The sequence below is a fragment of the Falco punctatus genome, assembly GCF_963210335.1.
Source record: "Falco punctatus genome assembly, chromosome: 10".
Lineage (NCBI taxonomy): Eukaryota > Metazoa > Chordata > Aves > Falconiformes > Falconidae > Falco > Falco punctatus.
In genome coordinates, this window is record NC_137590.1 from 14,732,424 (window position 1) to 14,746,302 (window position 13,879).

Sequence of the window (13,879 nt, forward strand, 5' to 3'; positions counted from 1 at the left end):
CAAAGACTTGCTCAGTTATCAGCCAGACTTGTTTCTGCTGTTTTGCACAGCACGGATGCTGCTCAGACGCGGGGGGTATTGCACAAACTTTATTAACTTCGTATATTCCAACTCCGCTGTTGTTTCAGTGCGACCGGTCACCCTGTCTCCTGCAAACAGGCAAAATGGGGTTGTCAGGAGAAAACCCAAAGCCAGGCAGCCCTGGCTGTGCCAGGCTGCCTTTCACCCGCAGCACGCCGTGCTCCCTGCCACTGGTGCCCCCAGTGTGGCCGCAGTAGGTTGCCTGCACCAGCCTGGCGCCTTGGCACTGCTCCCACTGCTGCTTTTTCCTTCCGCTGCTGCCAAGGACAGCCCGGCCTCCGAGTGGGCTTGAGCAGGGGTCAAAAGGTACTTGGCTGGAGCAAATGCTCCCCCCCCGCCCCCGCTCCACCCCAGCTTGGGCGGGTTAAGGTCCTTCTATAATGCCAGGCCTGGGGACCGGCGAGCAGCTGGGGGAGCATCTCTTGGCTTTGCACCATAGGTGTGATAAGGAGTAAAACAGGGTGAAACAGTGTTTTCCTGAGTGCTGCCTCTGCTGCCTGCACCTGGGCTAAGGGGGCATTAAATGTATGAACCCAGAAACACATTTCTCTTGGAATAACTACACGATGGTGAGCAAGGCAAGGAGCCAGAGTGGAGCAGCCCAGGCAGGAGCTGCCTGCGCAGGATCCTTGTGCAAGCCGGGCTGCTGCCTGGGAAAGGGCTGGCAGACACACACTAAGGTTTAGTGCCCATCTGGATGCACAGAGACCAAAGAGTTATGTATGTGTTTGCAAGAGTGGGACTGGTTGCAAACCATTGCTTGCTGGGCAGGGAGGGGAGCAGCGTGGCGAGGGTGGAGCATCCAGCAATGCCCTGCGAGGACTCGAGGATGGATGCACACACATTTATTGATAAATACACCGGACACACACTACAAGAAAAATCAAGCGGAGCCTCAACTGAACAAAAATCTGCAAACCTTCACGTTGGCGTGGGGAGCAGCAGGGACCTCCCACCCTACTGGCTGAATGAAGATGTAAACTCTGGGTGATACCTTCACTACCATGGGGCTTTTCCAGACTGCTACACAGCCAAGCGCTGGCAAGGAGTTCTCCACAACTCGTTGCCTTTTCCCTTGGCCACCTCCCTGCATCCTGACCGAGAGGGACCATGGGCTGTTTTCTGGGGGGGAAGTGCTTTCCTTGGAGCCCTGTCAGAGGGCAAACCAGAAGGAAGGAGCTTCTTGGTAAGAGCTGGCCTGGGTGGGTTTGTGCAGGAAGGATGGTGGGCAGGGATCCTTCAGGAGAGGGAGCTGAGCAGCCGTCTGTAGATGAAGCCCAGCTTCTCCCGCAGGGCCAGGAAGGTAGGACGCTCCTCTGTGTTGCCGTTCCAGCACTCCAGCATGATGCTGTAGATCTCGGGAGGGCAGGAGCTGGGCCGGGGAAGGCGGTAGCCCCTGGTGATTTGCCGTACGGTTTCTTGGTTTGTCATTCCTGCAAGGAAGGAGAGGATGCTCCTGAATCTTAACATCCCCAGAGGATGCCCTGAAGGTACACCTGCAGTGGGCCAAGGTGTCAGCCAGCATTGCTGGTGTCTCTCTACCATGAGGCTGGTAGAGGAAAGGCTGTGAGAGATCATCCAGCCCACTCCACCTTCCTGCCTCCAGCTCCTACACCCACATTGCAAGCACTGAAAATCCCTCTAAGCAGCCCCCAAAGTGGACAACAACCTATTCATGCTCTAGGAGCTGCTTCTCATCCCTCGTGGAAGGGACAAGATAACAATTCATGCCATGTTGGCTTTTGGGGACCATGGGCAAGCTACCTGGCTTCTGGATGGAGCTGCACTGGATGGGGCTGGCAGCCCTACCTTCATACGGGATCTGTCCATACGTGAAGACTTCATAGAGCAGAATCCCGTAGGACCAGACATCAGACTTGAGGGAGTAGGTGCGGTAGTTGGCTGCCTCCGGGGCTGTCCACTTAACGGGGATTTTAGTGCTGCTGCTGGTGGAATAAATGTCATCCTGAAAAGCAAGGGGAGATGGGTCACGAGGGGTGGTATGATGAACACAGATGCTGCTTTTGGGGCTTTGCCGGGGCTGTGGGTTGCAAAAGGGGATGGCAGGGGGGTTGGCTGCAGCTTGGGGCAGCTTGGTGGCCTGGGGTGATGGGGGGGGATCACAGCATCCCACTGACCAACCTTGAGGAGCCGGGCAAGTCCAAAATCAGCAATTTTGCAGGTGAGTTCCTCTCCCACCAGGATGTTTCTGGCCGCTAGATCCCGGTGGACAATATGCTTCTCCTCCAGATACCTCATCCCATCCGCCACTTGGCAGGCGATGTTGAGCAGGTGGGAGGTGCCCAGGGACTTCCCTTCAGGACCTGTTAACCCAGATGATCCAAGTGTTGGGGGCAATCTAGCAACATCTATTTTGGATGTTCTGGTTTGTAAGGAGACCCTGTGCTGGCAACGTGGGACCAGGGGAACATATAAAACCTTGAACTGGAGGTCTTGCCCAACTGTCCAGTGGTACTGTGTGGGAAGTTCAGCACAGCCATGTGCTCCTCAGGATGGGACTGGGGTGAGCTCTGAAGAGAGAAGTTTGGTCTCCTCCCTTCAAGAGGGACGTAGATGTGCTGGAGGGGGCACATTCATTGCCAGAGATGGGCAACAACGCTGGTGGAAGAGTCTAGAGAACAAGTCTTATGAGGAGCAGCTGAGGGAACTTTTAGTTCTGGAGAAGAGGAGGCTGAGGGATCTTACTGCTGTCTACAACTGCCTGAAAGGAGGCTGTAGTGAGGTGGGCATTGGTCTCTTCTCCCAGTAACAAGCCATAAGACAAGAGGAAATGGCCTCAAGTTGCACCAGGGAAGGTTTAGGTTGGGTATGAGGAAAACTTTCTTCCCTGAAAGGGTGGTCAGGCATTGGAATAGCTTTCCCAGGGACATGGTGGAATCACCATCCCCAGAGGTGTTTAAAAAATATGTAGATGTGGCACTTAGGGACATGGGTTAGTGGTGGCACTTGGGTGGGCTTGGCAGTGCTGGCTTAACGGTTGGACTGGATGATTTCAAAGGTCTTTTCCAACCTAAATGATTCTGTGATTCTCTGGCACTATGAAGAGCACCCTGTGCTGCAATGAAGATGTGGACATCCATGTCTTGTTCAAAGCTGAAGGTGACCTTCTGCCATGCAAATCTCCAGCTGGGCCTCTCAACCTGTCCTACCTGCAAGCTCCAGCTCCTCCGGCACCAAATATTGTTGGAGCCCCAACCAAAAACGAGGTCAGCGTGGGGGAGGAGGGGGGTGCACCCAGCAGAAGAACAGGTCTTGGTGGGAGTGGTTTGTCTTGTTTCCCTTCAAGACTGATGACTGGGTCAGGAAAAGAAAGGCCAAGAAAAATAAACTGATGGCTGGTGATGGGTGGCCTGTGACCTGTTGCTAGCTCTGCACATGAACAGAGCCATGCTGCTGGCCTGGGGGACGGGTCATTTCATTCCCAATGAAGGCAGAGTTGCCCAAGCTTACATATACTTAATACTTAAAGGGGGCTTATGAAAAAGGTGGGGACGGACTTTTTAGTAGGGCCTGTAGTGACAGGACAAGGGGGAATGGCTTTAAACTGCGAGAGGGCAGATGTAGATCAGATACGAGCAAGAAATTCTTCCCTGTGAGGGCGGCGAGGCGCTGGCACAGGCTGCCCAGAGCAGCTGGGGGTGCCCCGTCCCTGGCAGGGTTCAGGGCCAGGCTGGACGGGGCTTGGAGCAACCTGGGCTGGTGGAAGGTGTCCCTGCCCATGGAAGGGGGGTGGAATGAGATGGTCTTCAAGGTGCCGTCCACCCAAACCATCCTGTGATTCTATGAAACATGTCCACAGGGTTTCTGTGCACTAGTGGGAGGTGGCAGACCATGGGTGAGATAAGAAGGAGGGATGAAGGTACCTACCGACACACTTGCCCTCCCAGGAACTGATACCCAGCCCATACAGACACCAAAAGGATCATGGCACTGTGTCTTTAGGTCTTGGGGTCACCCAAGACCATCTCCACTAAGCACCCATGGATTGCTCTGCGTTACCACTGATCTAAACAGGACCCAAACCTAGACTTTTGCTCTCTTAGGGTCCCCACTCGGATTCATAGGGCCATTCTGGGTCACAGAAAGTATCTGCAGAGCAGCACTGCCCCGGGAGCCCACTCCCCATGGTGCCGGCATGGGTACTCACTGTTGAGGTAGCTGTGGAGGTTGCCTTTCCGCATGAGCTCAGTGATGATGTAGACGGGCTCATCCAGCGAGCAGACAGCGTGCAGCTGGATCAGCTTCTCGTGCCTCAGGCACTTCAGGTTCTGAATCTCCTTGGTGAAGTCTTCTGCCTTCATGTCAGCTAGGGAACAAAGCCAACGTGACGGTTGTGAGCTACTTTCTCATGTGCATGTTGGAAGCTCAGCACCTCCAACTGGGATAAGGACCTTTTTACTCCTAACAGCCCACCTCGCTCATGTCTGCACACCCTATGTCTCAGATCCAAATACCCAAGATGTTTTCCACAGGGCTTTGGATCCCATTTTCAGGATCATATCCCCAGCAGAACTTGACATCACAAACCCATTTGACTTGACTTGACATAGCTTACCATGAACCCACTGGGCAGAGCCATTTTATAAAGGCACAGCCCAAGATTAGGTGGGTCCATAGAAATAGTCCAGTGGCCTCCTGCCAGGTCCTACCACAGTTTGCTTGATAAGACAGACACAGAGGCCAACAGGACTGGGAAACAAAAGGAGGTGAACGATGTGGCAGTGAATGAGAGGCCCAGCTGGCCACTGGCCACATCTGCTCCTCCACCTACCTTTTATGATCTTGATGGCCACCGGCACTGTGTTCTTCCACAGTCCTTCCCACACCTCTCCGAAGTAGCCCTCACCCAGCTTCCTCCGCAGCGTGAACTCCCAGCGTGGGCGCTCCCAGCCATCCCTCTCAGGGGGGGTCTGCAGAATGGACATTGCATGCTCGGACCAGCCGCCTGGGCAGGACTTGCTGATGGTGCCTACACCAGCTTCTGGTGCCCACCAAGGCCTGGTGCCTACGGAGGAGTGAGCAGGACATGGTGCTCCATGACCTGCATTGCCCCAGGGTTGCATTGCGTTTCCATCTGCTAAATGTTCATTGGGGCACAAAGCATGGGAGGGGGGGGGGACGACATCCTCTGCATTACCTCTGCTGGGAGGCAATGTATGCAAGGGGGGAGATTTTTGGAGACTATATGAAATATCAGGAATTCAAGTCACAATTCATTGCTCATCAGACCTCGGAGGTGGCTCTTCTCCATTTCCACCAATAAATAAAAATGAGTAAATGCATATTATCGCATATTATGGCTGATTTAGATTTCAGCTCATTAAGCATTTATTTTATCTTGCACCTTTCAGTTTTACTCTTGGATTATTCACATGTTTAATTGTTATTTCTAAGTCATAACCAGTGGATGGAGTTCTAATCAGGAAATGAGTTGGCAATTTGGGATTAATACTCTAATTGGATTTATGAGTGCCACAGTAATTGGCATGAAAACTATATAAAAGCAATGTGGTCTTATTATACGCTACGGAAAAAATGGGAAGCACGGGTATTTCCAGATCCAAAGGGTTTTGTAACAATGTGGTTTCTTGTCTTTGAGGTGGAGAAGACATTTCAGAAAAGCCTGTGCGTTCTGACTGGTCAAAAATCCATACAAGTGCTCTACCTGGCCTTAACATGGCTGATAAAAGGCGAAGCTGGCAGCTTTACTAAGGGTGTATTTTAAATTTAACTTGATAAAGCTCAAATCCCAAACAGACAGACTACTAATGTCTATTTTTCCCTCTTTTCTCTTTCCTTTTTTCCATCCTGGCCACCTTTGGGCCCCTGGCCAAGCTGTGCCCCGGGTGTACGCACCGCGGGGCTGCAGGGCTGCAGCAGGGGGCTCTGGATGACCTTCCAGTGCTGGGTGTAGAAGGCGAGGAGCTCCTCCATGTCGGGGAAGGGATGCCCCTTCTGGATGTAGAGGCTGCCTCCGGGGCTCTTGCAGATTCGGAAGTGGCTGACCTTTGAGTGGTTGCGCACTGCGGGGAAGCCCAAGGTGGGTAAAACTCAGCTTGTGCAATCGCGGCTCTTTCCCCCCTCCCTGCTGACTCTCACCCTCTCCTCTCCAGGCAGCCTGTCTATTAATTCACCTTAAAGCAACACAACTCACCCCTGGGCTATTACACCCCACTCCCCACCATCCCTTTTGCTCCCACCTCCCAGCTCAGAAGACTCCTACCATGGGCAAGTGGGGCTTGCTTGGACCTCAGAGGTGATGCTTTATTAGCAGGGATGATTCCCCAGGCAGATGCACTGCTCGGAGAGCGACGGAGCTCATTGCTGCTCGAGGTGGATAAACCAGCAGCTGGGCCTCCTGCAGGCACGCCACCACCCAGGGGCGATGGGCAGGGTGCGGGGTTTGCTGTGAATTTCTTGGGGTTGTTTTTATGTGGATCTGGACCAGATTGTAACAGCACTGCCTGGTCCGACACCCCCCAAACTCAGATTTCCATATGTGGGAGCAGCCCAGGCCCTGGTAATCTGGAGTGGTAGCGTATTTTTAGACAACCCTCAGATCACAAAAGCCACTGGAATGAAATCCTAGGAGTCAGTGCCATGAAACCATCATTAAGCTTCCGTGAATTATTTATGGCTTTCATACCCTGGATGGGAGCAAAGCACTTTCCTTTGCCACAGTAATTCAGTAATCCGTATCTGCATCTATTAGCTTTCCCCACGCTTTTAGAAAACAGTCCGCTCACTTTAACAAGATGCTGTAAATTGCTTTAAATATTTCCATGATTTTCTACCTGTGAAGACCAAGCCAGGAGCTGCCCCTAAGGAACAGCCTGGTTCCTTTCCCTGCGCTAATTTTCTCTGGATAATTGCCACAAAATTACCTGAAAGAGAGTATTCGCCCTTGCTGCTCTCACTGTCCCGGACCAGGAAGGAGCCGTGCTGGTTGGGATGCGAGAGGAGGAGCTGCTCAGCTTCATTTCGGCTGATCTTGCTGAAGTACCAGCTGGGGGAAGGGAGGAGAGGGGTTAGCGTGGTGCAAGGAGATGGTGCAGACATGGGGCTGCATCTGTCCCAGGGGCTTCTGCACCTTCTGGGCCAGGGGGCGAGCAGCTCCCTCCCACCATTTGCCCATCCCTGGCAGCCACCAAGCGAGCGGCACAGCAGCCAGTCCGTGCCTCAGAGCCTGTGAATGTGGCTGCCACGCACACTGCTGCCAGCCTGCAACAGGGCTGCTTCCTTGGATTAGTTTTGCAGGCACTTGCAGCTTGCTGACTGCGAACTATTTCCTCCAGAAGTGGCTGGTCACCAGTGCATCAAGCTGGCCAGGTCTCAGCTCCATCCCAAAATCAGGAGGTTTACAGTGTGGCTTGGTGCAGCACCTGGGCTGACAGCCTGCAGTAAATAAAACACCAACCACCTAGTGCTGCGTGGAAGATGCTCGGGTGGGGTCGCACCCATGTGTCCTGCTACGAGAACAACAGCTACAGGCACAGGATCGCTTTGTGCTTCTTGACATGCAGCTACAGACACAACAAGCTCTCAGAGCGCGTGAGCGAATTGCATCAATGAAAACATCTCTGGGAATTGCCCTTCGGTGCTCCAGACATGGTAGCACTGGTTGGGGACCTCAGCAGCACCAAGTCAGGAGGAAGGACCCAGCCAAACCCCTCTTCTGTGCCCGATCAGCACCGAGATTCATCACCGAATCTCCAGCAAGAAAAGGCAGGTTGGCTGGCCGGGTCCCGACTCAGCAGGATGCACAGCAGCGTGGGGAAGGGGCTGCTTCACCCAGCCTGACACAGCCAGGATGTGAGAAACTGAAGGTTTCATCATTAGCTGGGATCGCCAGTGTCTGGGAAACCGTGCAGGAAATTATAAGTGATGGGGTTACAGCAGCTGAACAAATCACCACCCAGCTCCGACCTGCGGCTCCGCAGAGTCTGTGCACTTGCAGCTTGCTCCGGCTGCAAAGCCCTGCACGTTTGCTGCCAACCGCCCTCCCTGTGGCATCCCCCTCACCTCTGTCCTCGGGATGGGGCTGGGCACAGGCTGGGCATGCACACACGCACCAGCACACTCAGCTGTAGCCTGCCCAAGTGTTCTGTGCAATGGGACTGAAGCAGCGAGTTGACCCCACAGTCCTCACTGATGCGGTCCCAGCACGGTGCAAAACAGACTAGATTTGCCTTTCTGCAAAGCGCGTGCAGGGAGGTGAGGGAGGGAGGGTGTCTCCCATCCCACCAGCTGCAATCACTGCCCCTGCACATCCAGGCCCCTTCCCAGGCTCCCCCCACTCCTTTCCTTTACCCCCACCCCCAGGCAGCACAGGGTGAGCACAGGGGGAGTCTGCAGGGTGATCACACCCACCCCGTCCATGCGCTCCCCGTGACTCAGGGCCTGGTACAGAGGGAGCAGCAGTGTCTCGGGGCGCTTTGCCTAGCGTGTCAGGACCAGGCTGCCTTATGCAACGTTGTGCCTGGGCTTTCCCCAGCTGAGAGAAGGCTGAGACATCAAGCCAAGCTCCGTGTCAGGTGGGAGAGGCACTGACAGGGAGGGAGCCCCCAGTCCCAAATGAGCAGGAGCTGGAGAGCAGCACCACCGCCACGGCTTGGAGCTACAGAGCTTTGGGCTTCCTAGTAGGTCCCAGCCCAAACTGCTTCTCCCCATGCTCCTGAACCCTTTGGAGCTGGCAGGGCTCAGGTACAAGCTTCCCCAGCTCCCACCCTCCCTGCTGCATGCCCTTTAATGCAGGCAAGAGGGAGAGGTGCTGGAGCAAGCAGGAGCCCATTTATTCAGCACCGTAGCTGCATCCATTCACACATCGCACCACATGCCAGCCCAGATCCACCCCATCGCGTGCAAGGGTGATGCACCCAAGAAGGGGGACCAGCATCTCTGCCCTTTGACACACCCCTCAGCCCTTGTTGTGCTCAATACTTCCATCCCGCTGCTGGGAGCTGCAGGAGTTTCATGGCAGGGATGCCCAGGGGAGGGCAGATCCCCACCCGGTCCCACCACCACTGATGGCTAAAGTAGGGGACAAGGAACTCATGCTCCCTGCTGTCGCAGAGGGTGAGTGCTGCCTTTCCCTGTGCAGGGACATGCTACCCTGTCCAGCATCCATCCCGCTACAGGTCCGGAGCATCAGATACTTACGGCTGGTGAGCAGAGGTGCCTTGGCTGAGGCTGGCCACGTACGCAGCAGGAACGTACCCCATGGCCGGTTCCCCCAGCAGCCGCCGGGCGAAGACATACTCTCCTTCTTCTCTGAGGACACGCAGTTTGTCCCCTGCACTTACGCTCAGTTCCTCCGCGCTCCGGGCTGTGAAAGCGTATAAAGCGATAAAGAGAGACGACTTGGGGATGAAGGAAATGGAGTTCGGCTCCGAGTGCAGCGAAACGGAATCAGAACCAAGATACCCCAGCGAGCAGCTCTCCGGCACGGAGCGGGGACGGAGCTTGTTCCAGAATGATGTCAGGAAGGTCAAACGCTTCCGGACAAACTGCTCCATCCCTGGCAGAGGCAGTGGATGCGGTGGTCTATGCCACCGCACTTCTCCAGGCTGGAGGACAGGGCGATCCCAGGCTCATGCTGCCGGCCGGGAGGCTCATGCTGCTGTCCCGCGTCCCTCACACGCGTCTGGGCGCTCGCTGGCCCTTCCCGGCGAACTTCCTATTTCTGAAAGTGAAACTGGTTGATCTGGTGAGACGAGTCTGCAGGTGGGACGAGTCTGCAGGCAGGAGTCCCACGCTCAGACCCACGGGCACATCTGGGAGACAGGCACAGCTGGAGCCAGCCTCACCGCTCTCGAAGGAGAACGGCTTTTTTTTTTTTTTTTTTTTTTTAAAATTATTGTTTTAAAGTGTGCTCTCCTGCTTGTTACCAGAGCACCGGTAAACACAGCTCTCTGTTCTTCAAGCAGCTCTTGTGACAAGTGGCTGGCTCCAGCTAATAGTCTTGATCTCACTTGTGTGGGAGGGTATTTTTTTTTCCATAGGAAAATAATTGCATGCACAAATGTGAGAGATTTAAAACAGAATTAAGTAAACCTTAAAAGAGATCTGAAGTGGTTTGTGTATTTGCTGGGTGGATATTGTGGAGTTTATAACACCAGATCCTTTTCCCTTTTGGTCTGCAAAGACCTCCCAGGATTAACCCACTGAAGTATCTGCCTCCTCCCACTAATTCCCCATTGCAGAGGATGTCTAGGGAATCCACTTCCCAGATCCACCAGGATCTGGTGCTGGCTCAGCCTCCAGCAGAGGTGGGTGCCCCTCAGCATCAGGAGGTCCTTGTCCAATGCAGGGTGTGGACCAGCCCCAGGCACCTGTGGTGTCTGGAGCAGAGCCCTGGCACACAACCCCAGCTGCGGCTGCACCAGCACACCCACGCACCTCACCATCCTGGTCCTGCTCGGACACAGACACACTAGCACTGCCCTGCTGAACCCCAGCGACCACAGGCATCGGCAAAGGACCGAGATCTCCACCTCACATCTTGCACACGCACTTTAAGCCACCCGAAGATCACTGCTCCGGTGAGAAACTCCCAACTCCAGACCCCCAGCCCCTGCTTGGGTTTTATCATTTAACTGTTCTGTCTAATTAGTGGGAGTTTTGTGCCTGGCAACTCCGCTCCTGGCCTTGAGCCCATTATTTCGATCCTCCTCTGCTTGTAATTGGTCTGGGTACCTCATTTTGGGTGTGCGGTTGGGTTTTGAAAGAGGCTGCTTAAAGAAAAAGATGGAAAATTAATTGTAGGGGTCTAGGCTGCAGACTGCAACCGTGTAGTGTGTAAAGAGCAAACAGGACCCACTGCATGGTCAGCAGCTCGAGGCCTGCTGTGTCCTGCATCTTGGGTGCCCCATGATGCCCAAACAACTTGCAAAAGGTGGATTTCAATATCTGGGTTTGGGAGTCAGCAATTCACCCTCTCCCAGGCAGAGAAGCCCAGGGCAGAGGGCAGGAGCACAGAGCCCTTCATGTTGCTGCACAGATGGGAACTAGGAAAAAAGGGAGTCTTTAATAAAATATTCTACTCCCTACTTACCAAAGCAGCACCTGAATAGATGGGTATTTCCCCCAAGATCTTTCCCCACCTGCCCAGCACACAGCCTCACCCTTGGTGGCACGCAGGGATGTGTGATTTCTTTGTGCATTCTTCCCTCTGTGGCACAGGGAGGGAAAGAGGGGATGAAGCACAGGAGGGTTTGCAACACATGGGGAAGGGACATCCCCTCTGCTGTCCTTCTGCAGTGCTCCTCACGTCACACTCCATTAGGAGGAAAATGGACTGTTTGGTTATGCACTTAGAGATTACCCGATGGGATCGAGCACCGAACGTTTATGCCTTACTGTTTTGAATGAGGACTTTGTAAACTTCTGCTCTGCAGGAGAGTGGAGACTGATTTACCTTTATTGACCTTTACCAGACTAGATTCTTCAGTGGTACAAGCGATAGACAAGTGCAGCTGATTTATAACACACAAGGCTTTGGATCTTGATTTGCACCTAAATGAAAGAGTACTTCAAAATGACAAACATCCCTGAGGACTAAATACTGCCTCTGAGCTGAACTTCCCAGACATGCATAACACACACTCATCACTGCAAACCCGTGTCTGCACAGGACCCATGCACAGCTCAGAGTCCCACGCCAGGAAATAGCTGATAAATCACAACCTTTTTCTAGTATCTTTTTTTTTATTTTCCTATTAAGTTCCAGGAGCATCCCTGCTGCTTTGAATCCCTTTGGTACTATAAAACACCTAAAAATAAAACAAGAAGAAAAGAGAAAGCATGTTCATAAAAGTTTCTGGTCCTTGTACTGTGGGAAGGAAGGTGGGAGGGTGCAGGAAAAGTGAGAAAGATAAGGAAGGCACAGATATCTGATGGATCAAGTATTTTCTTTTCAGTCCCTGTGACCAGCTTATAAGGATGTATTAAAAACCAACCTGTCCACAGATCTGGGGCTATGGTGGATACACAGGGACTTCAGTTCTAGCACCACTAAAAAGCCCGTCTGAAGAGCAACAAAACCATAAGACCTGTTTCCGTAGAGCTGGTTACACAGTCCTGGTTTAGTTGCAGAGCACCTGGGAGCAATAAACACAAACAGCACTTTGCATTCATCCATGTGTCAAATACTGCACATCATGTTCTCCCAAACTAATTGACAGAAACCAGCAGCTCCCCTCCACTAATGAGCGCGGCCATTGCACCTAATTATCTGAGGTTCTGTTCCAGGTCCTGTTACGTTTACACTCAAAATACATTTTCTAGCAAAAAGCGTTTTGCAGGGTGGGGGAAGAAAAGCATAAATCGAATTAAAACCCTAAAGGGGCAGAAAGGTGGAGAATGCTGGTCAGGCCAAGGAAAATGTTTTTGAGCACTGGGCACGTAACAGTAGGTCACTCGCAGGGGCACGTAACCGAGGATGCCCCACTGGTTACCCAAGGACTGGCAAAGCACAACGGCTGGTCACGGCGCTGTGGGTGGCCGCAGTCTGCTGCATCTGGCACCCCATCCCAAAGCACCCAAATTGCCGGGAGACCTCGGCGAGCCTTGGCTTCACCTCCTCGCTGCTGGCAGGGACTGCAAGCCCAGTCCCCACGGTGCTCGCCAGGGCCCCGAGGTTCCTCTTGCCCTTTCTGTTGGCATGGGAAGATGGCTGGGGGGTTGTTTTGCGTTTCATGTTTGTTGTTTGTCTGGGGTTTTTTTTAAGACTTCTGCAGATGCTTCCTGGCACCACGGTGCATTTGAGAAAGGTTTTGCCTCTTAATGAGTTGTTTCGGTTAGGTGCCCATGGGACATTTCAGGCAAGGGGTGGCAGATAATGGCAGCGTTGCGTGGGAAGAGCGGAGCGAAACAGGGGCACTAAAGCAGCTTCAGGTGTTCTCCGTTTCCTGGGGACTGCGGAAGAATGTGGCATCTCGGAAGACTGCTGGTCTGTCACCACCAGAGAGGACAGAGCCCACCTCGGGAGGCTGCCAAGGGGCTGAGGGGCTCGAAGACAGTCAGTGCAGAGGGTTCAACACAGGCAGAAGTGCAGCGGCCCTGGGACCGGGAGCGGTCCAGGAGGTGTGAGAGGAGGCAGAGCATCATGGAGTCTGGTGGCTGCTGTTTCTGAGCCCTGTAGGAGTGGGTTGGACTGGCTGGTGGAGAGCAGGAGTGCAGGTCACAGGGCACCTGAAATGGCACAAGAAAGCAGAAAAACTCTATGGGAGGCAGCTGGAGGCAGAGCGAGGTGTTTGTGCGGTGCCTGGCAGGTCTGGGGCACGCATCACTGCAGCACAAGAACAGCAATAGCCCTTTAAACCCACAGAAATACTTCCCAGGGACCCTGTAAACACTACAGTGCTCTTCAAAGAACTGAAATGACAGCAGGGAAAAGCCAACTCGGGTGTCACACTGCAATTTATGTCAAATTTCTAAAGGCAAATCGCTGTTTGACTGGAAAATCTATAAGGACCAAAACACCAAATCAGACTGGAAAACAGCATGGCCAGCCTACAGGCTTCCCATTCTGCTTTCTGCTGAGATTATCGGCACAGAGCAGCCTTTGCTTGCCCTGTCCTGTAATCTAACCTCCAGAGGATGCTCCTTCTACAGATTGCCTGGTAGAACAATGCTCCTAAGTCCTCTGCTCCAGTCCCTGGAGTAATCATTTGCAACACGTAAATACCATTAAACACCTCTTCCAGACTGGCAGGTGCCAGCGAGTTGTTCATCCTCTTCCAAGGCTGCTGGGATCTCCATGGCAAGAGGGCTAAGG

At 53.4% G+C, this 13,879-nt stretch overlaps 2 protein-coding genes across 3 annotated transcripts in view; both read right to left on the reverse strand.

Moving 5' to 3' along the window:
- Positions 1–911: 911 nt before the first annotated feature.
- On the reverse strand, positions 912–9,857 carry SRMS (src-related kinase lacking C-terminal regulatory tyrosine and N-terminal myristylation sites). Of its 2 annotated transcripts, XM_080404029.1 has the most exons (9): positions 9,526–9,663; positions 9,262–9,427; positions 6,987–7,108; positions 5,959–6,125; positions 4,874–5,012; positions 4,250–4,408; positions 2,224–2,405; positions 1,891–2,047; positions 912–1,514 (listed from the first exon to the last, which is right to left on the reverse strand). In XM_080404029.1, the coding sequence occupies exons 2-9, from the start codon at positions 9,321–9,323 to the stop codon at positions 1,321–1,323; spliced, it is 1,182 nt and encodes a 393-aa protein (XP_080260155.1). In that variant the 5' UTR covers positions 9,324–9,427; positions 9,526–9,663; the 3' UTR covers positions 912–1,320. The 2 variants fall into 2 exon arrangements, with proteins under 2 accessions (XP_080260155.1, XP_080260154.1); XM_080404028.1 differs by having other exon boundaries at positions 9,262–9,857.
- A 105-nt stretch (positions 9,858–9,962) lies between these two features.
- Positions 9,963–13,879, reverse strand: part of LOC308070305 (peroxidasin homolog) — a 50,803-nt gene continuing 46,886 nt past the window's right edge. The window contains exon 24 of the mRNA XM_080403995.1: positions 9,963–13,293. The gene's annotated coding sequence lies outside the window, so the exon portion shown is untranslated. The remainder of the gene's footprint in view (positions 13,294–13,879) is intronic.